Source organism: Puma concolor, chromosome A3, assembly GCF_028749965.1.
Source record: "Puma concolor isolate L17-30 chromosome A3, mPumCon1.1.hap2, whole genome shotgun sequence".
NCBI classification, from domain to species: domain Eukaryota; kingdom Metazoa; phylum Chordata; class Mammalia; order Carnivora; family Felidae; genus Puma; species Puma concolor.
The window spans coordinates 31,233,775-31,257,099 of record NC_141669.1 but is presented as its reverse complement, the minus strand read 5'-3'; the positions used below and the strand labels follow the sequence as shown (position 1 = coordinate 31,257,099).

Sequence of the window (23,325 nt, the reverse complement as noted above, 5' to 3'; positions counted from 1 at the left end):
CTGATGCAAAAATCCTCAAAGAAATAACGGCAAACAGAATTTGAAAGCACATTAAAATGGTTATACACCATGACCAAGTAGGAATGCAAGGACAGTTCACCATATGAAAACCAATGTGATATACCACATTAACAGAATTAAGGGGCGGGGGGGGGGGGGGGGGGACATGTGAGCATTTCAATTGGTGCAGAAAAAAGCACCAGACAATATTCAACACCCAGTCATGATAAAAATGTGTAGCAAACCAGCAACAGAAGGAAACTACCTCAAAATATTATAGGCCATTTATGAAACGCCCATAGCTAACATCATACTCAATGGTGAAAGACTGAAAGCTTTTCCTCTAACCACAGAAACAAGACAAGAGTGACTGCTTTTGCCACTTCTATTCAGTACAGTACTAGGAGTCCTAGCCAGATCAATTAGGCAAGAAAAAGAAATAAGATACCTACATCAGAAAGGAAGAAACAAAATCATCTCTTAGCAGATGACATGATCTTATATGTAGAAAATCCTAAAGATTTCACACATGCGCGCGCGCGCACACACACACACACACACACAGAGTAAGAATTAATAAACAAACTCAGCCAAGTTTCAGAATGTAAATCAATTTGCAAACACCAGTTGTTTCTATACATTAACAAGAAGCAATATGAAAAGGAAATAAAGAAAATGACTCTGTAATAACATCAAAAAGAATAAAATACCTAGGAGTGAACTTAACAAAGGAGATGAGAGATTTGTACACTTAAAACTATAAAACATTGCTGAAAAAAGTTAAAGAAGACTCAATTGGAAATCTCATGCCATGGATTTGGAGACTTAATATTGTTAAGATGTCAATACTACCCAAACAATTTATAGATTCAGTGCAATCCCTCCCAAAATTCCAACAATGTTTTTTGTAAAGGTTGAAAAATCCATCCTACAAGTCATATGGAATCTCAAGGGACTGCGAATAGCCAAAACAACCTTGAAAAAGAATAAAGGTGGAGATATCATACTTACTGATTTTAAAACTTATTACAAAGCTACAGTAATCAAAATAATGTGGACTGACATAAAGTTAGATATATACATCAATAGAACAGAAAACCCAGAAATAAACTCTTACAAATATGGTCAAATGATTTTTGACAGGGGTGCCAAGACTATTCAATGGAGAAAGGGAAGTCTCTTCAGCAAATGGTGCTGGGAAAGCTGGATATTCACATGCAAAAGAATGACATTAGACCCTCTATATGCAAAAATTAAAAATTAACTCAAAATGGATCATTTAGTAAATGTAAAATCCAAACTATGAAACTCTTAGAAGAAAACATAGGGGAAAAACTTCACGACATTGTATTTGGTAATGATTTCTTGCATATGGCAACAGAAGCACAGGCAACAGAAGCAACATAGATAAACTGGACATCTAAATTAAAATAAATTAGACATCAAAATTAAAATTAAATTCTGTCCATCAAAGGACATAATCAACAGAGTGAAAGGCAACCCACGTAGTGGGAGAAAGCATTTGTAAATCATATATCTGATAAAGGATTAATATCCAGGATATATAAAGAACTCCTACAACTCAACAACAAAAAGCAAACAACCCAATTAAAAAATGGGCAAAGGGTTTGAAGGAATATTTTTCCAAAGAAGATATACAAAAGGCCGTGAAAGGCACATGAAAGAATGCTCAATGTCAGTATGCATTAGGGAAATGCAAACCACAACAGGATGCCACCTTGTTAGGATGGTTACTGTCAAAAACTAGTAAAGAACAAGTGTTGGTGTGGATGTGAGAAACTGAAATCCTTGTGAGTTCTTGGAGGACCATAAAATGGTGCCTCTGTGCTATGGAAAAAATACGGTAGTACGTCATAAAATTAAAAACAGAATTGCCATACATTCCCAGTAATTCCATTTCTGGATATATAATCAAAAGAACTGAAAGCAGAGCCTTGAAGAGATCTTTGTACACCCACACTCATAGCGGCATTATTCATCACAGCCAAAAGGTAGAAGCAACAACAAAAGTGTCCATTAACAGATCAAGAGATAAGTAAAATGTGGTATATACACTCAAAGTAATACTACTCAACCTTAAAAAATAAGGAAACTGTCACATGTTGCAACATGGAGGAACGCTGAGGACATTATGCTAAGTGAAATAGCCAGTTACAAAGAGACAAATACCATATAATTCCACTTCTAGAGGAAACAAATTCACAGAGACAGAAAGTAGAAGGGTGGTTGCCGGATGGGAGAGTGGGAAATGATTGTTTATTGGGTCCAGAATTTCAGTTAGGAAGATGAAAAAAATTCTGGAGATAAATGGTGATAATGGTTGCATAACCATATGAATGTATTTAATGCCACTAAACTTAAAAATGGTTAAGACAGTAAATTTTATGTGATGTGTATTTCACCACAAATAAAAAACCGAAGTAGAAAAAAAACTTTTTTAAGATACACGCTAAGGGGCGCCTGGGTGGCTCAGTCGGTTAAGCGTCCGACTTCGGCCCGGGTCACGATCTTGCGGTCCGTGAGTTCAAGCCCCGCGTCGGGCTCTGGGCTGATGGCTCAGAGCCTGGAGCCTGCTTCCGATTCTGTGTCTCCCTCTCTCTCTGCCCCTCCCCTGTTCATGCTCTGTCTCTCTCTGTCTCAAAAATAAATAAACGTTAAAAAAAAAATTAAAAAAAAAAAAGATACACACTAAAAGGAGGAGAAAAACGCAAAAGTAAAAGTAACATCTTAGCCCAATGATATAGGTTTAGGGGGCATTTTATCATGGCATACGATTGAAAATAATGCCAATTCCTTTCCTCTACAAAGACTAGCTATATTCTAACTTAAGTATTTTTAATGGCCTATATGCGTTTTCCATTCATTACTTATTCTGATAAACATTTATAAACTTTAATATAGTGTGAAAAAACTGAAAAATATTTACTCAAAAATAAAATTTCGGGAGACATTTTTTAAAATAAAAATTTTATTTAAAAAATTGTTTTAATAAAAATTTTGGAAGAAGTCTGAAAAATATTCACTTTTAAAAATAACGACTAATCTATGAATCTATTACCTCTGATATCGAGTTCTCTGAAGTCCCAGACATGCACACACAAATGTATATGAAAATGATTTAGTCAAAATAACTGGTTTCAATATTGAAATATTCTACATATTTCCATTATAATATGTGTGTATTTATAATTTGATCCTTATATTAGTAAAAATATCATCTGTCAGGGGGATGTCTGGCATGAGAAATGCAGCTAACAAGGCTAATATAAATGAAAATTTGCGAATTACTGAATATAGCTCTAGAGATGACATAGGTAGGAATACTGTCCCTCATGATTAGAGTAGGATAAAAGAAAATGTTAAAACTCTCAAAGAATGTCATATATTTAGAAGACCTATATATCAATGTTTGATGTTATTTTCAGATCACAGAAATATTACAATCATCACCCAGAAATTTGAGACTAGTCAATTTGTAAGCAATTTGTTAAAAGCCAGAAACAGATTAATAACCTTTGACTTCCAAACTCCAATAATGTCAATAAACTATCTTTCAAAAAAATTACAGCAGTTACAGTTAAATTTAGGATGCAACATGAAGGTCTTTTTTTTCCCCAAAATGCAGTGAAACTTAGGAAGACAGAAGATTTCTGTGAGAACTTGAGCAACAAATACCATGGACTATGGAGCGTGCCTGGTGGGAAAATTTCTGCTTTGAGCTACCCTTCGAAGAAAAGGCAAACTCTGAGGCGACCTTATTTTAGGAACTGTAATAGATAAAGATGTGTCTTCATCTTGAGATGAAATAGCAATGTTTTCATCTTCCAAGGAATCTGAGGCAATGTGATTCTGAGGTGGGATAAAGCTGGTAGCATTTTTACAAAGTGAAGAAAATCCAACATTACAGAGAAACAGGGGAAGCTACTCTTTGAGAGGGATGCTATTGAATCCTAGGTGAAAAATGAAAGATACAGTGACTTTGAGAACCAGGATGAAAGGAAACTTTCCTTGATTGGCCTCTTCCTTCGGTATCAGTCGCAATCTTGCTTTGTTGACAGGAATAGGAAATTATAGTGGGAAGAGAAAGTAAGATGGCCGTGCTGTGTTGGTAGATGCTTCCATCAACAGTGTTCTGATGGGTTGAAGAGTTAGCTTTTGCTTCAAAATTCATAGAACATCTAATGTTATATTTGGGACAACAAGGGCTTATATATTTTTCAGCACTAGTCATACTTGAGCTTTTAGAAACTGTTTCAACTTCATCTGGATTAAAGATTTTATGACATCTTGATTGAAGATCAAAAAAACTAGTGCTCTCGTAACAGGAAATTATACTAAGTCTCGGGGCAGAGAAAAGTCTTTGGGATCTAAGGCCAAAATGGTTTGAGGAGAATTTTACATCACTGAAGCTGCTTTTTTCTTGAGAATCAAAATTGGCTCTACTTTGTTGACAGTCGGGGAAAATACCGCTTTTCTGAAATTTCACAAATAAAGAATGTTTTCTCCCAGAGAAAGATGAGTGAGTAGATGCACTTGATGAAGAAGATAAATTTTTACTTCCTCTGCGTGAACTGACTTTACATACTGCAGATAGACGGGTTCTTTTAGGATCAAGAGATATAGTTCGATGAGTAATGGAAGAGAATCCAAGGTGCCGGTGGTCTGAAGCAACTTGATCTGCAGGATAATTTGGTAGCAAGCTCTGGTCGTCTTTGCAGTGGCTAGAGTGAGAAAAGTGTCAAATGAGGCAAAAAAATAGTGAGCAGAGGTGGAAACCTGCCAAGGCTCCTGAAGAATAATATCCACTTTATCAATATGGAAACAATGGGGAATGAGAAAATAATGGCGTCTGAATTCATGGTCACCCAGATGTACCCCCACAGTCTAAAAGATTATCTCTACCAACACAATATCTCTACCAACACAATACATGCCCAATCTACTAAACTGGGGGAAGATAAGTTGAAAGACTCAGGGAAACAGGCAGAAAGAAAGATCAGGGGAAATATACGAGAGGGCTGGAGAACAAAAGTCTCCCCTGAAGAAAAGGGTAGGTCTTCCTGTTTCAAATAATAGTATCTGTTTGAGACTCTTGAACTACTATATTTAAAGGAGTTAAGTAGAATAAATTTATGCCCTGTTGACTACTACATTTTAAAATATTAACCACGATGGATGAAGTGGGACCTCTCTAGAGAGAATACTGTAGATAAATATCCACATATTCCAGAGATTCAGTTACTATGGGAAAGCAAAGGAAGCGATAAAGCTTGGTTTATGAATGCTTCAGTGTTCTTTAGCACATGAAACATATGTAACAGTGGGTTTTCTTTTTCTTTATAAAGGCTTACCTTAAGCATTTTCCCATGTTGAATTTAATCCAAAGTAAATCTCTCCCTTCCTTTCTAAGCCATCATCCTTAAGCCATAAAATGCCCTGTGTAGGTGGAACAGGTCAGAAGACTGAATGTTTAAGCTCCATGTGGAATTAACATGGCAATAACACAGAATGTGATGACAGCAGACTCTAGAATCTAATGACATCAGGTCAGGATAAAATTGTTCTGTGGCTCGCCTTTCTGAAAAGCTGCAATTCACGTGACTGGGGAATGTATTCTCTAATTCCATCGTGTTCGAGGAGTCAGCCAACAAATCAAGGACGAGAAAACAGTAGGATAAAGGCAGTAATGTATATAATATCTGCACAATCCTTTGCCCAGGACTGTCTCTCTCACTAGCTGCCCTACACACCCCTTGGCCTACTAATTCATTCTACTTTCACATGAACACTCCTAAAGGCTTTTACACCCTCCGGTGATATGGAAAAGTGACCATTACAGACTTTGGTCAAAAGATGTATTGAGAGGGAAAACAGAAACATAAATAGCAAACATCATTCCCCCCAAAATGCAACAAACCTTATCTACATTGGCAGCAAAGGCTGCCATCTGAAAGTGTGGGTCACATGCGCCAGATTACGGAGATCTGTATGCGACTGTTTCTGACCCCGGGAAACAGCTTATACTCATTTCAAGACAAGGTTAACAGAGTTTTCAGAAAAGAAATACTGTCCTCTCCTTTTCCAAACCAACCTGGAGCATTAGCTGTATAACAAGTGTGTGTGTGAAGTCACGGATGACATAAAAAACTGCCTCAAAAACATTTCTACTCCTCAATATCCTAAATACCCTGTTACTATCTCTTGTTTCTGTTTCAGGGTTTCTCACCACAATCCTGAGATTTGGCCTCGATAAACAGGGGTCAGGCAGACCTTACACCCTTCACAAAAATTAGCTCAAGACGGAACACAGACCTCAGTATAAAATGCAAAACTGTGAAACTCCCAGAAGATACCACAGGAGAAAAAAAAACCTAGATAAATTTGGGGTGTGGCAATGACTTTTTAGATGGAACACCAAAGGTCTGCTCCCACTTCCTGGATCAGTCTTCAGTCCTTCTTTGGCAGGCTCACCCACTTCTGCCCGTTCCGGTCGGTACTGGTTCCAAAAGGTTCTGTACTCCACCTCTTCGCTCTTCCCATGTGACACATTCTGCCCGAGCAATGTCAGCCGTTCCTAGAGCATCAGCATCGTACACATTCTGGAGGGATGCCTGGAACAGGAGCAACTTTCCCCGAAGACATGCTTCTCGCAGCTCATCGGCTGCTTCCTTTCACAGGCCTCAGGCGGGTGAATGCCCAAGCTGGCAGTGACTTCCATCTATTGCCAAGTCCTGCCCAGAGGGTCTAACAACTGGCTCTACAATGCAAGGGAAGACTTGGCCCTTGTTGCTGTTGTTGGCCTTTGGGGCTCCGGCTAAAACTGGAATACAGTGTCTCTCTTTAACATTCTCTTACAATTTTTTTTGTTAATTCTGTTTGACTTGTGAGGCTTTGTTTTATTTCCTAATGGATCTTGAGTGTGAACCCAGTGCCTAGCACAGAGTAGACGCTCTCATTGAATGAATAAAAGGAACGCCAAGTTTTACCTTCCTTTGTTGTTTCATTTTCATTTTTATTTTTTATAAAGTTTATTTATTTTGAGAGAGGGGAACAGAGAGAGAGAGAGAAAATACAAGTGGGAGAGGGGCAGAAAGAGAGGGAGAGAGAGAATCCCAAGCAGGCTCTGCACTGTCAGCACAGAGCTGAAGGCAGGGCTCAAACTCACAAACAGTGAGATCACTACCTGAACCGAAATCAAGAGTTGGACACTTAATGGACTGAGCCGCCCAGGCGCCCCTCATTTTTAAAAGAAATGCACAGGGGCGCCTGGGTGGCTGAGTCGGTTAAGCGTCCGACTTCAGCTCAGGTCATGATCTCACAGGTTGTGGGTTCGAGCCCCACGTTGGGCTCTGTGCTAACAGCTCAGAGCCTGGAGCCTGCTTCGGATTCTGTGTCTCCCTCTCTCTCTGCCCCTCCCCCGCTCATGCTCTGTCTCTCTCTCTCTCAAAAATAAATAAACATAAAAAAAATTTTTTAAATTAAAAAAAATGAAAGAAATTCACAGATGAGAAGACCAAAATACAAATAAACTATGAAAAGATGCTCAATCTTATTAGTGTTCAGGGAAATGCAAACTGAAATAATGATTAGTTATACAACCATCGGGTTGCCTAAAATTAAAAAGTCTAACTATTAAGAATTTGTATGGGAAAATAAGAGTTCTCACAAACTGGCACACTCTAAAGAATAGTTTAGTTATACAGAATAACAATATATTTGGTTTAAAATCCAGCATCCAATTCTAAGTATATACTTTCAAATCATTCCACATGTACCTAAGGGAATATGAAGGTGTTCAATAAAGCATTGGTTAAAAGAACAAAAAAATGGTGACCTAAATAAACATCTATCCAGGGGGAGAGAAATTAAGGCATATACCTACGATGAAATGCAACATAGCAACTGAAAAGAATGAGATAAATTTACATACATCAGCATGGAAAAAATCTCAAATAAAAACATTTGATGCAAAAGTGAGTAACAAAATGCTCTATACCATATAATGCCATTTATGTAAATCTTAAGACCCAAACACCATTTATTCATTGTTAACGCAAACATGCACACCTAGGGGAAACATTCAGACTTTCAAAGGAAGAATCTGCACTAACTATAAGACAATAGTTACCTCTGAGAGAAAGGACTGCGAAAAGGATTTCAATTACGTGTAGTTTTTTATTTTCAAAAATCCAATACAAAAACCAATTTTTGTGTGCAAATGTGTACTTCTACAACATGAAAGAATACAGAAGCACCCGGGGCGCCTGGGTGGCTCAGTCAGTTGAGCTTCCCACTTTGGCTTAGGTCATAATCTCACAGTCCATGAGTTCGAGCCCTGCATTGGGCCCTGTGCTGACAGCTCAGAGCCTGGATCCTGCTTCGGATTCTGTGTCTCCCTCTCTCTCTGCCCCTCCCCTGCTCATGCTCTGTCTCTCTCTGTCTCTCAAAAATGAATAAACGTTAACAAAAAATTAAAAAAAAAAAATACAGAAGCACCCCATCATGAATATCTGAATTTGTCTTTCTCTCAAGACCTTGAGAAATGGAAGTCCAACCTTAAAACAGACTTAGCAAAAGTAAAAAGTAGTAAGAATAAAAAATATAAATGAACTAAAAGCAAACATTGTATTTTGACTCATGAAATGAAAATGCAAGGAGTTTTCAATAAAATCTCAAAAGTCTGTTTCTGGCGTGCATCACCATCCCCTGTATTTGCAGAAGTACTAGGTATTACGGCTTGTATTATGGCCTGGTGTTCTTTTGGGGGTAGATTTGTGGAGTTTTTCTTTTCAAATAATCAGAATTGTGTCTGTTGAAGCTATCACATGATGGAAAATGCCTAAGACAAGAAAAAAAGAAAGAAGGCCCATAGGGTCACTATACAACCCTGATTTACCTAACAGAATTGTCTCATTTTGAAACACATGTATTCTTTGTAAAGCCCAGGTGAAATGAAGAATTATGAGTTTATTATGGGATATTACTTTAATCCAAACTGTTAAAAGATGGAACTGTTGTAAGAGAGGTTTCTAAAGCTTTACATAACACTGTGGTTTAAATAACCTTTTAGGAGCGCCCAGGTGTCCTGTTTCGGCTCAGGTCATGATCTCGCGGTCCGTGAGTTCAAGCTCCACGTCGGGCTCTGTGCTGACAGCTCGGAGCCTGGAGCCTGCTTCGGGTTCTGTGTCTCCCTCTCTCTCTGCCCTTCCCCTGCTAGTGCTCTGCCTCACAAAAATAAATAACCATTACAAATAAATCAAGAGCTTTTTAAACTCATGGTTCAACAGAGCAATGTAGATAATGGTTGACAGAGAAAAGAATAGTGAGCAGCCTGAAAAAGAAGATGAGCTAAAAAGTTTTCAGAAATAAGGCAGGACTTCAGTTTACGCTGAAAAACACCAACATGAACTTGTGACCTGAAAAATATTGACAATGACTTTTCTTCACCCTGACCCTAAATGGGCCCAAACAAGCTCCGGTATCATCCTGCCTACAAACAGTGCGTGTCTTTACACCCAGATGCTGCTTTCTAGTGCTACTTGTCACTGAAAGGAACCGATGCTGCCAAGGCAGTGACTGACTCCAAGTCTTGGAGCAGGGAGAGAAACAAAATCAGCGAGACATAATATTACCGAGAAGCACAGATGCTTTCCAAGATGTTCGTGCTGATGTTAAGAAGGAAAAAGAAGAACCCTGATGGGCCCTCCGATGGCCCTGTTATGAGAATTTGAGCCTCAGGCATGATTGGATCTATAACAAAGTAGATGAAATCAGCTAAATCCAAAAAAGGCATAAATCCCTAAGTCCGTGATGATGCTGTGAACTAAGACATCATGCAGAAAACGCTAATAATACTTGCAGAAAACACGTTCTACTGACCTACCCACTCAAGTTGTTGACGCCCCCGAAGGATACAATTAGGTTTTTTTTCCTTTCCTTGTGTAAAACAGTGTCAGCAAATTGTGACTGGCATCTCTTTCACTAAAAGAAGTCAAAATCTCTGGGAACCTTTAGCAAAAGATAAACTTTACATATGGACATGCAATTGTCATTTGATGTTTTAATTTTGCTATCAAGGACATACCCCAACTTAAATGTGGTGATGGGACTAGGACAGAATCTGACCATGACCAGTCATTTCTGTCCCATGCGAGGTTTATAAGGACAGGCAATCTAAACTTTACACAAGTATACTTTATAAGGACTTTGTTTTTATTTTATCTTATTTTAAAAAATGTTTAATGTTTGTTTATTTTTGAGAGACAGACAGACAACATGAGTTGGGAAAGGGCACAGAGAGAGGTAGACACAGAACATGAAGCAAGCTCCAGGCTCTGAGCTGTCAGCACAGAGCCCGATGCGGGGCTCGAACTCACAAACTGTGAGATCATGACCTGAGCCGAAGTCGGACGCTCAACCGACTGAGTCACCCAGGCGTTTTTAAAAAGTATTTTATTCACTTAAAACGTTTGACTCTAGGTTTTCATTTAGAAAGATGTGTTAAAAATCTTTATCTTATTCCTCTCTCTCAAAAAAATATCCAAATTAAGTATTTGTTTGGTTGTTTTCTTTATTTTATTGAAGCACTGCTAAATAGGAATAAGTTTTCCTCTACTCTATCAAGAGCCATTCACTGTAATCTAGTCCTGGTCCTTATCTCTATTCTAGTGTTCTGTTGCTAACAAAGGCACCCAAGCTCAATCTTGACATCAGTCTTAAAGTTTTTCTTATCAGCTGTCTGTGACTGTTATTCAGAAATTTCACAAATCCTTTTGAACTCACATAAACAATTTATGCCTACGCTGCTACTTGAAGTTACTTAAGTCCCACAATGACCTTCTTTTCATTTGTTCCAAACTTATCTCAAACTTTATCAAAAGTTGCCTCTCTTTCTAGAATTTTAGAATTTCTTGAACAAGACTGCGCTCAACCACGGTCTTTTTAGATTAAGGGCCACTCGGCCTCTTGATCTCCACTCCTTCACCAGGACTGCTACCCCCCCTCCCAGTCTAGCGGATCTTCTCTGGCTGGCCCTTAGTTCCATTACATCCTTTCTGAGATGTGATTGCCAAAGGGACTCCTCAGGAGGAAATGCTACAGAGTATGTAGATAAAGGTTGGATAACCGCTGCTGCTCTTCAAAAACTCTCATCGATGTCTAACGTTGTACTGGGATTTCTGTCTTCATGAGACTACTGAGCTGCTATTCTCTATACCCTTAACGATCTTTTGGAAGTTACAGTTCTGGATGACTTAGAACTATTTTCGGTTCCTTTTTTAACACTCCATTGCCAATTTTCAAAATCAGTCCACGATTTGTTGTTGCTCAGGAACACAAATGTCTAAGGCCTTCTTGTTATCTGGATCTATCATGTATCTTCCAGTATCTGAAAGATATTTTCATGTAGTTATGTGTCCGGTTTATGTATAAAAATGCTAAGTAATTCCAGTCCTAGCATGATGTCAAGGACCTGATCAACCATTTACATTTCTTTATCTGTGAAATCACACTTTTATCCCTCCTGGTTGTCCCTTCTCGCCAGATCCCTTCTCTCAATTCCATGGTGATTTAGCAGAATACTCACTCGTTCAAGAAATATTTATTGGCATCTACTCTGCTATGTACAAGAATAAGGTGTTAAGAACATGGCAAAGGAAACAGAGTGTCCCTGCCCTAAAGAATTTCTAGCGATTATTTATTTATCTGCCTATTTTACTCCCTCACAAACACTAGTTAGGCACGATTTCTTTACTCATAAATCATTTGTTTTTCTTCTAAAAGAATATTATTTATGTTCTTGGCTTTAGAACTCAAAAGATGACCACTGAGGACAGCGAAGACGACAATGAATCATGCTAACACTTTCAAATCTTTCTAGGTCTGCACCGCCCAATTCGGTAAGCCACTAGTCCTGTGGCTATTTACATTTAAATTAATTACAATGAAACAGGATTAAAAATTCAGTTTCTCAGTTGCACGAGCTACATATCAGGTGCTTAACAGATATATGTGGCTAGTGGCTACCATATCGGCAGCATCGATTTAGACAATTTCCATCATCACAGAAAGTTCTTATATAAGGGGTCATACCATGGCCACATACAAAAACAGGTTACACATTTTACAAATAATTACTGGCTTTTTCATTGCTCACATGATGTCACCTCGTACTAGTAAGTTACTTACATTCCTCTCGTCAAAGGAGTCTAAACTATCTTAAACACAGAACACGATTGAGTGTAGTTTTAAGTATGATGTAACCCAAAATAATCATTCCTTTTTATATCTTATTAATAGCAGGATATATAACTGGACGTGCATAATGAAAGTACCTAACGGGGCGCCTGGGTGGCGCAGTCGGTTAAGCGTCCGACTTCAGCCAGGTCACGATCTCACGGTCCGGGAGTTCGAGCCCCGCGTCGGGCTCTGGGCTGATGGCTCGGAGCCTGGAGCCTGTTTCCGATTCTGTGTCTCCCTCTCTCTCTGCCCCTCCCCCGTTCATGATCTGTCTCTCTCTGTCCCAAAAATAAATAAACGTTGGAAAAAAAAAAAAAAAAAGAAAGTACCTAAATAATAGCAATAATGAAATCATCAATTCAACATGGGAAACATCGTCAAGAAACTTACCCTCCTTCACTTTCTGCTTCCTCTGAACTATTACCTGTTGTGGGACTTTGAACGGTGGCAAGCCTTCTTTTTCTAGCTCTGTGTTGAGGACTTATCCTATGAACAGTTATTTTCCCTCCAAGTTCACCTTGTATATATTCCTCCAGCTTTGGAACGATTTCTTTAAGGACTCTGATTTCCTCTTTGAGTTCTTCCATATTTGTCAGTAATTCATTTAACTTCTCCAGTATCTGAAGCTGCCTTCCTTGAAAGATTGCTACTGTTCCACGGCCATTATACATTTCATCTTGAAAAGTCATCGCATCAAACTTACTACCCAGAGACAGAAATTTAGGTAAATTCAGTGCTGTCCTTGATTTACGAGCCTTGTGGTACCATAAGAGAAGCAAGCTGATTCCAGTAGTTCCCACCATGATGCCAAATATCAGTTCTTTATTTGTGGAATGAGGCATTTCTTGGGTTTTGTTTCTAAAATTGAAAGCATAAATGTAAATGAATGTCGTTTCTGTCTTTGCCCAAGACAAAAATATGAAGGCTTTCTCAATCAACAAAAGCCAAGTCTACAGGATAAACAACACACACGCATACACACACACAATAAATCATAAATGGGAATATGTTTACCTCTGAAAATGTAGTGGCCTGATAGAAATATTTGCTTTAAGGATATCACTGAAGTGCGGTGAAAAGTAGCAACTCCAATTCGGAATCTGTATTCTACATGACTGATTTGAAACGTACTGTATCATGTATTTTTAAAGAGTATGATAATGGTAAAAGAAAAGCATCATCATACATTTCTGAAAAAAAAAAAAACGACTTAAGAATTCAAACTGTGCTTAACTGTGTTTGAACCCCTTATAAAATGAGTGTGCTGATTTCTGGGTCTTATCTTTAAGGAAGTCCAAGGAGCTTTTTCTTAGCACCCAGTTCACATGTATACTTAGAACAATAAACGACATTTTAAAAGCCCAAGGATTGAGAATATAAAACATAGAAAGCTCTGGCAAGTTTGTAACGCACCTCATGTCTGTTTTATTCAACGTGGAGAGCAAAACTGCTAACACGTACAGGCGTTATCTCTGGTCTTCTTTTTACCCGGAATTCCTCTGCTCCTTACATGTCTATTTCTGTCTGAAGTCCTAATGTTGTTATTTTCTTTAAATTTTCCTATTTTTTAAAGTAACAAGAATGTCATTTCTTAGAGTCTTTTCTCCATCTGAACTTTCAGTGTTTGCATGTAAGGCTCAAGCCTTAGCCTGCCTAATTCCACATAAACTCAGCTACTTTGACTAAATGCATCATAATCTTTCTTTGGTGTACCCCGTCTTCACTAGTTTTATTGCTCATCTCTGGTTTTAAAATCAGAAGACCATTAAAGGCAAAAAAAATATAAAGCTCCCTTTTCTTCCCAGACTTTAAAATGGCAGTAAATATATTAGCATTGTGATAAACTTCTGTGATTAGAACAAAATACACTGAGGCTTTTTATAGACTTTGAAGCTCTCACAATTATTTTCCCATCAATTTCCACTATTGTGTAAACAGGTAAACATCTATATTAAACGTTGTTAGCAACTTGGGGAAAATGTTACAAATAATGGTAAACTGTCCATTACAGGTATTTAAATTCACAAAATTTTTGGTTTGTTTTTCTTGACACTTTCTCCAGGAGATTAATCACTTTGATTCCCAAGAAAGAGGAAACAAACGAAGTTAAGTCCTATGATCTCCCAGGTTATTACTAATTGGAGGCAACTTCTGGACTATGGCACAGAAGGGGAAATCCAAACAAAGCCTGGTAGTTTACTGAGTTGAACAGAGATCAGAGTTCAGAGAAACCGAAGCACCTAGAATTTGTGTCACACAGTCCTGAAGATGAAGGGGAGTATGTAGACAAAGAGCTCTAGAAATATGCATAGGGGTCTCTTAAGTCTTTAAATGAATACCAGTCTGCATATGCACGGAGTGAAACCCCATCAGACTAGTCAAAAGAACAATTTCCAGAAGGGAAGCATATATATATATATATATATATATATATATATATATATATATATATGTATATATGCCTAAGATAAGAAACAAACAAAAACAAAAACAAGCAGAGCCTATGGGCAATATCAAGTAGTCTAACACATATATAAAGTTACAGGGAGGAAAAAGGGGCATAAAAAATATTCGAAGGAAAAATAGCCAAAAATTTTCTAAATTAAACAAAATCTATAAACCCAGAGATCCACAAAGGTCAACATAATCCAAGCAGAATTAAGTAAGCAAAAGTAAACCGAGGCACAATGTTATTAAAACACTGAGACCAGTGATAAAGAAGAAATCTTAGAAGTAGTCAGTGGGAGGGGTGCCTGGGTGGCTCAGTCGGTTAAGCGCCTGACTTCTGCTTAGGTCATGATCTCACAACTCAAGAGTTCAAGCCCCGCATGGGGCTCTGTGCTGACAGCTCAGAGCCTGGAGTCTGCTTCAGATTTTGGGCCTCCCTCTCTCTCTGTCCCTCCCTCACTTGCACTCTGTTTCTCTCTCTCTCAAAAATAAATAAACATTTAAAAAATTTTTTCCAAGAGTACTCAGTGGGGAAAAAAATGACATATTGTGTACAGGGAAAAAGGGATAAGATCACAGCAGACCTTGTCTCAGAGACATAGCCTTAGAAACTATTCAAGCAAAAAAACCAATGAAGTGACATCTTTAAAGTACTGAAAGAAATGGTCAACTTACATTTTCATATCCAGTGAAATATTTTCCAAAAATGAGGGTAAAACAAAGACTGTTTGGGGCAAAAGTTGAGAGAATCCATGCCATGAGACAAGCACTGCAAGAAATCCTAACAAAGGTTCTTCAGGCAGGAGGAAAATGATAACAGACAGAAACTTGATCTACACAAGAGATGTAATTCACCAGCAGTGAATTACACCAGCAGTGGCAAATACGTGGGTAAATACAAAAGTCATTTTTCTCACTTTAGGATTTCTTTATAAGGGTGCCTGGGTGGCTCAGTCGGTTAAGCATTCGTGGGTTCAAGTGACGCATCAGGTTCTCTGTTGTCAGTGCACAGTCCGCCTGAATCCTCTGCTTCCCCCTCTCTCTGCCCCTCCCCCGTGTGTGCACATGCTCTCTCTCTCTCTCTCTCTCTCTCTCTCAAAAATAAATAAAAACACTAGAAAGTAAAAAAAAAAAATTTCTTTATAAAATATTGGCTTATTACAGCAAAAATAATAGTAAACTATTACATAGAAGTAAAAAATTAGGACAACTGTAGCCCAAAGTATGGGAAGGGACAAGTAGGATATACTGTTGCAAGGGTGTTGGATTATAATGCAGTGTCATAATAATAAGTTAAAAGATGTACATTTGTAAATCCAAGGGCAAACACTAAACAAACAAACAATAATAACAGTAAAAAAAAAAAAAAACACCTCTACAAAGGTATGTATAGTAAGTCAAGAGTGGAGATAAAAATGCGATACTAAAGATATTCAATCAGTCCAAAAGAAGCCAGGGAAGGGGGAAAAAAACAAATGGGCAAACAGAAAGCCAGGAAAGAGAGAAGAAATCATGTCATGACTCTACAGGAAAAATGGTGCCAAAAAAAGATGGAGAAATAACAGTATTTCTGTTTGGGAATGGACGAAATCCAATTTTTTTCTAAAAGGAAGATAAAATGATGAAGTAGAAGAAAGATCAGAGAATCACAGCAGCAGTGAACTTGAGAAGGCAGAGGGTTGGAGGGACTGCAGTGCCCAAGTACAAACATTGACCTTTGATGGAAACACAAACCATTCATTCATAGTAATGAAAGAAAAGGCAGATTATGTGAACAGATTGAAGGTGGGTGGATGTGACAGTGGGAGCTTATGAAAGTCCTTTGTGGTTGCTTCATTGTTCTAAGTGAAATAGGAAACAAAATAAACAGCCGAGAGTGAAAAGGGGAAGGCACATTGGAAACATATGAATTCCTATGGTCTATATCCCATGATCTCACATACTTAAGCAACGTTATTGTTTGGGGGGTTTTTTAATTTCTTTTTTTATTTTTTTAACGTTTATTTATCTTTGAGAGAGAGAGAGAGAGAGAGACAGAGCATGAGAGGGGTAGGGGCAGAGAGAGAGGGAGACACAATCTGAAGCAGGCTCCAGGCTCCGAGCTGTCAGCACAGAGCCCGAGAGGCTCAAACTCACAAGCTGTGAGATGGTGACCTGAGCCGAAGTCGGACGCTCCACGGACTGAGCCACCGGGGCAGCCCAAGGCATTGTTTCTTACACTCTATTTTTTTTTTTTAATTTTTTTTTTTCAACGTTTATTTATTTTTGGGACAGAGAGAGACAGAGCATGAACGGGGGAGGGGCAGAGAGAGAGGGAGACACAGAATCGGAAACAGGCTCCAGGCTCTGAGCCATCAGCCCAGAGCCTGACGCGGGGCTCGAACTCACGGACCGCGAGATCGTGACCTGGCTGAAGTCGGACGCTTAACCGACTGCGCCACCCAGGCGCCCCTGTTTGTTACACTCTAAATGACCAACTAAATGTGGTGTTTCAAATGATGCCCTATGGGAGAGAGAATAAGAATATTTCCAAGAAGTCTGCCTAAAAGAATGTCTCTTTAGATTCCTAAATAATACATTAGATGATACACATGGAACACACGGAGTATCCTATCTGGATGTTCTATTTCATTACAGGTCTAAGTGTAAAAGAAAAGGAGTAATGATTTTAAAATAATTTTCTATGGGGCACCTGGAAGGCTCAGTTGGTTGAGCATCCGACTTCGGCTCAGGTCACGATCTTGCTTTTGTAGGTTCAAGCCCCACATCGGGTTCTGTGCTCACGGCTCAGAGCCTGGAGCCTGCTTTGGATTCTGTGTCTCCCTCTCTCTCTGCCCCTCCCCTGCTCACACTCCGTCCCTCTGTGTCTCTTAAAAAAATAAAACGTTAAAAAAATTTTAAATAATAATTTTCCAGAAATTACCTCAGATGTTGGTGAATATTATACCCAAGGGAATTAAGAATCCCTTCTCTTAAAGCCAAGGATTCCAGTAGAAAGCCCGTATGCTTAATCTGGCCTGCCTGACCTCAGCGTAGTTTGCCTAGAATTGATTTTTTTAAGCAAAAAGCATTTTTACCTAGTTGGTAGAAACTGAACTGTAAGTCTAACCATTTGCCCACACCCACCCCATCCAGGAGACATGCCAGCAATAGATTGGGATCAATTGTAACTTCAGCTGAAGTTGTAGGTAATTATTATTAGCCGTACTCTTTTATTTCCACAAAATAATGTATCACCAAACTAAATTATTTTGAAAGACTATTGCAAAAAGGCAACAGATACAAGAAAAGGCCCTACATGCTCATGGCTTCCATTTGCATCGTTATCTAATGACCATGCGTAGAGCTTGGACATCTTGGCTTTTTGTCAATAAAAAGATTAATGCAGAATGTTCATATGCTGATCTTGAAGTCTATTAAAAGAAATCTTCCTATTCCGATTGTTTCTTGGCTCATTCCTGCCCGGCCTTCCTTGACTTTTACGTGAAAAAACGTAGCCTACTTTGAAAATTTTTTTCATTTAATAAGTAAATAAATGGAAGTCAAAATCTACCCAGGAAGGCGATCTTTTCCCTGAGATTGTACCAGTTTAAGGAGATGGCAAAGAGTATCAATTTTGTTTGAGCTTTTCTTTAGGGATTACACCAATTCCAAATTACCTCTTTGAGGCAGGTCCTATTATTACCTCTATTTTGCAGATAAGCAAACTGAGGCATACAGCTGTCAAGTCATTTACCCAGGGCCCATCCAACTAGGACAGGAAAACTGTCACCCGGGTAATTCCTGGATGTACTGGGGCATGAGGAAGATTCCGAAAGCATCAGTAAGGACATGAAGGAGAATGCTGGCTGGGCAGAGATGTCCAGAGCTGAAATATGACTTCAGAACTATTAAAATCAACTGGGGGGGGGAGGGGAGACTAGAATCAATGGAGCAGGTATTGCTTTTAAATAACCACAATTAGAGCCTAACAGTGCACGATATGTTTGAGTTTTTTATCAGCATAAAATAAATGTGCTTCTAAGCCACGAATTTGAAAAATGCCACACGTTAAAAACAGTAACTAGCAAAGTAATAAATCAGAATACTTGCTTGCCTGCAGTATAATTTCAAAGGTTATGTTATTTACGCAACTTTTATGTTTAATTATCAAATTAGCACACACACTTTAGTATAAAAACACATTAAAAAAAAATCTATTGACTAATCAAATGCTTATCATTATTCCTGTTACGAATTTCGATTTGTAAGGTGCTAGTAATAATGGTGGAAAATGATGGGCATTATTTTAGTAAAAATTATTGGCATCTAAAATTAATGGGCAATACATAATTATCTGCAGATGAGAACCAAGAGTCTTCTGAAGTAATAAATCATCAAAATGTTAACACTAAAAAAATTTTAGATATGTAAAATTTTTAGATATGTAAATCATGCTTTACCCAGTTACTTAGAATGTTTTCAGCAATATCCAGCACATATCTTCGTTTAACTCATCAGCGAAATCTCAGGGGGAAATACATAAAATATGTAATTCTGGTACATGAGATGTATGAAAAATTTTGCAAGGATACAGGAACATCATGGGTTACACGCAGGCCTGAGGTTTATTTCCCAAGGGATTGTCTCCGAGACCTTGACTTGGCAATCAGATTCCCCACAGCGACCTGGATAACCTGATACTTTCTAAATGAATTCTAATACTCCTATTTTATCTAGGTTTTCACTGTTTTTCCTGTAATTTCTTTTAAATTTAGGGGTCGCTGACGTTTGGCTTATTTGCAAATGTTTGTGGCACTGAAAATCTGGCCTTCTTTTCGTGTAAAACAAAGAATCGGAGTCTCAGCAAAACACAACACAAATGTTTGCCAGAGGCTGAAAGGTCAGACCCAGGGGCGAAGGCTAAAGGCGACCCAGAGTCTCCTGCTGAAACTCCCCGGGTCTGCAGGGACCCGCCGGGGCCGCGGCGGCACACCGCCAGCTTTCCGCGCACCCACGACGGGCGGCCTGCGTGGAAACACCGGCGAGTCCCAGGGCTGAAGCTTCCAAACGCCGACTCGGCGGGGCCGCGCCGGGGAGGAAGCCGCCCCAAGCCTAATCTGACGCACCACGGCGCCGGCCAGCTGGAGGACGCCTCGCAGGGAACCGGTGGCGCGGAGCACTCGCGCAGTATCCGGAAGTTCCGCGGCCGACGCCGGAAGTGCCGCCTCAGCCCTCCGCACCCCGGCCGCGTCCGGCCCCCGCCCGCCGAGCCGCCCGCTGCCCACCTCGGCACGCACCTGAGTTCGCGGGACGGGCCTCTCCGCCGTCGGAGAACCGGGGCCGGGACCTGCGGCCGAGCGGACGGGAGCGGAGAGGAGCGGCGGGCGAACAGCAGCCCAGAGCCCGCGGGTCCCCTAGTCCGGCCCCGCGGCCGCCGCGTCCTGACCCAGATAGCGGAGGCGCCGGGGGAGGAGCCCGCGGCCGCTAGCCACGGCTCCCGCCTCTTCCCGCGGGGGGTTTGACTTAGCCGGGCGGGCGCCCAGCGCACCTTTCCCAGAAGGAGAGTGCGCTCCCCGGGCGCCTTGGCCCGCACCTCACATTATTGCCGAGATGTCGCCTCCCCTCCAGGCCCGTCTCCCCCGGGGCCACCTGCCCTGGCTCCGGGCCACCCGCGCCTGGCTCAGCGCGTTCCATCCCATCTCTGCAGCTCCCCGAACCCGCTGGCCCCCTTCCGGCGCCGCCCCCTTCCCCATACCCTTCTTAGTTCCCCCTTCGGGGCACAACCTTGAACTTTGATCTGCAATGCAGGGTAGCTCAGACGTCTTACACTACTTAGTAATCGTGTCCGCAACCACGTTTTCCTGACTTTAGCTCACGTTCCATTTTAATGGAGAAAATCCCCATCTTCTTCGTACCCCCACCATCCTGAGTTGCCTTTATGTGAAAACCACTGTCTTCTCAGATTTTACCCAGTTTCGAGATTTTACCCAGTTTCACGTTCTGTGGTTTGTATAATGAAAACAAACTGCCAAATAAAAACTACACGTTCAAAGAGCCGCGGTGGAGGATAACTGAAGCTCCAAGTTTCCCAAGTCAGACCTGGAAACGGGGGAGAGCCAACAGCCACAGCAAAAATACGTGTTACACTTACTTCCTGCTTCCTTCATCATACGAATTATCTTATTCCATCTTCCCAGCAATGCAGTGAGATAAACAACATTGCAGGTGAGGTAACCAAGGCTTGGGAGAGGTGAAGACACTTGGCCCCGGCCACACAGTCACTTTTAGAGGCAATAATCAGGGGCCCTTGGGTGGCTCAGTCCGTTAAGTGCCTGACTTCAGCTCGGGTCGTGGTCTCATGGTTCCTGAGTTGGAGCCCTGCATCAGGCTCTGTGCTGTCAGCATGGAGCCTGCTTGGATTCTGTCTCTTTCCCTCTCTCTGCCCCTTGCCTACTCTCTCTGTCTCTCTCTCTCTCTCTCTCTCTCTCTCTAAATAAATAAATAAACTTTAGCAGCAATAATCAAACCAGCTTTGTCTGAGAGCCTTTCTTCTTGACCACACCCTGTGAGCCCAGCCTGGACTGCAGGCCTCCATGCCTGATGGACCACTTGACCAAGGAGGCTCAACAAAACAGCTTTCCTAAGCACATTACAGCAGTTCTTACGTGATACTGTCCTGTCAGAATCTCCCACCCCAGTTATTTGGGATTCAACCCCGACTGAATCTCCAGATCAGAGGACTTTATCCTATGGGGACCTTCTATCTAGGGGTTTACCATTATCTCTAAGCCACAGGATGCATACAGAATTATGGTGGCTCTATCGTGTTCAGGTTAGGCTAGGAATAGACTTGGGGAAAAGAGGAAAAATAATGCTGTGTCTAATGCAAGCAGGGTGTTTGGGGGCATTTTTCCTTTTGGGGGACCCCTGACACAAGAAACACAAGAAAGTTATTCCCCCCAAGTGATGAGATTCCTATGACTAAATTGGACCTTCCAAGGGAAAAATGCTTTTTTTTGAAAAAGGCATAAGAATAATTTTATTAACTGTTTCCACAAGCCTAAGTAATTAGTGTAATAAACTACGTATTCATCACTTAAATACAATAAAATAGTTGACCCAATATTCCTGTGCTGAATAAATCTTAACAGGTAGTTTAGAAAAGTATGTATGAAAGAAAAATTAGCAACAATATTTATGTAATACTAGTTAGCAATTCAATGTTGAAACAATTTATTAAATATGGTTACCTCATTGAAATATGGAGTTCATTTTAAAAACTTTCTGTCTGGCTAGAAAAATTAAGTTTTTGTTCAGAGAAGAAAGTCATCTGCAGAAAGGCATATACTTTGCCTGATTGATACTAACCTTGTTCGACGATGATCAGTTTTTCCGGCACACTTGAAGAGAGGAATGAAATTTCTTCAGAAATTGCAGAAGGCTTTTTAAGTCACATTCTTACACTGAATTTTTTTTTTTTTTTTTTTTTTTTGTCGGCCTGTTCAAAGTTCAAAGCACGGCCTTGGATCCACTTGAAAATGGAACTCAACATATTCAGAGTATAGAGTAATTTTGCCCCTCCCCTCTGCCTTTTTTCTTCATCTTGAGAGAAAATGTTCAGGGACATTCTTGCTGATTTATATGTCAACTTCACAGGGCAAGGTCAGTTTCTTTCTGGCAGATTCAAAACAAAATCAAATGTTCATCAGTTAGGCAAAACACTGTTGCAATACGTGTATGTACAAAGTAGTTAAGATAACTGGATAGTTTTAATTATACATAAGGAGAACAAAAGATTTCATTTTGAACCTGGGTGATAGGCAAATTTTGTAGGAGGTTCTGCTGGGGAAAATTTAGGTTAGCAGTTTCCCAGACCCACTCTCCTCAGACTATACAAACAGAAGTCATTTTCTCCTTAGACGCAGATCTCTTTCAAAAAATTATTCAGTAGACACAGCCTCTTGGTATGCAAATAAATCTGTAGGAAGAATTCATTCTATGCCACAAGAGAGACACATTAATTAACCAACCATTGTTAAAACTTTTTCCATTTTATAAAGATTGTAGTCCCATCATTATAATTAAGACATGTAGACTCTCATTCAGAAAAGTGAATCTAAAAACAGATGAAGATTGGAATTCATTCCTGTAATGATTTTAGAAGAAAACTTGCTTCATAAAGCAGGTGACTAACCCATAGGCATTATGATCCAAAATAATTGTGGTTTGTTCGGAACTTAGAACATATCTTACAAAAATCATGCCATAATTGTGCTTTGTTTTCTAACTAACCCCATAAAATCCTTTGTAATCTACACAATAACATACTATATGGTTTCAGTTGAATTCTCACTCAGAACTGCTGATGTCAGGTTATCACCAATCTGTAGCTATGGCCTTCGCTGTTTCCACTTAGGAAAAAAAAAGAAAAAAGGGACTTGTCCCGGCCAGCTGCAGCAGCTAATAACTGTCCGATGAAAAGAGAGACCTCATATTGTAACTATTGCATCTGCTTACCTGCTAGTTAAAAAAAAAAAAAAAAAAAAAAAAAATTCTTCCTACCTCCAACCACAGGATCTGCTGAGTTTTCTAGCAAGAAAAGAACTATCCATTCAGCCACAGGGTAGTCACTCATGG

At 39.9% G+C, this 23,325-nt stretch overlaps 1 protein-coding gene across 7 annotated transcripts in view; it reads right to left on the bottom strand.

Moving 5' to 3' along the window:
• The window catches only part of RMDN2 (regulator of microtubule dynamics 2), a 79,306-nt gene extending 57,145 nt beyond the window's left edge, over window positions 1–22,161 (bottom strand). The window contains exons 1-2 of one of the 7 annotated variants that reach the window (XR_015248990.1): window positions 5,373–7,352; window positions 4,020–4,742 (exon numbers count right to left, since the gene is read on the bottom strand). Coding sequence is in view for 6 of the 7 variants with exons in the window: in XM_086700385.1 (XP_086556511.1) it covers window positions 4,020–4,742; window positions 5,373–5,389 (740 nt within the window). In the remaining variant the exon portion in view is untranslated. Of the gene's footprint in view, window positions 1–4,019; window positions 4,743–5,372; window positions 7,355–12,648; window positions 13,117–19,148; window positions 19,862–19,985; window positions 20,248–22,056 lie in introns of those variants that run through there. The other 6 variants (XM_086700386.1, XM_086700388.1, XM_086700387.1 and 3 more) reach the window with 6 other exon arrangements.
• Window positions 22,162–23,325: the final 1,164 nt, after the last annotated feature.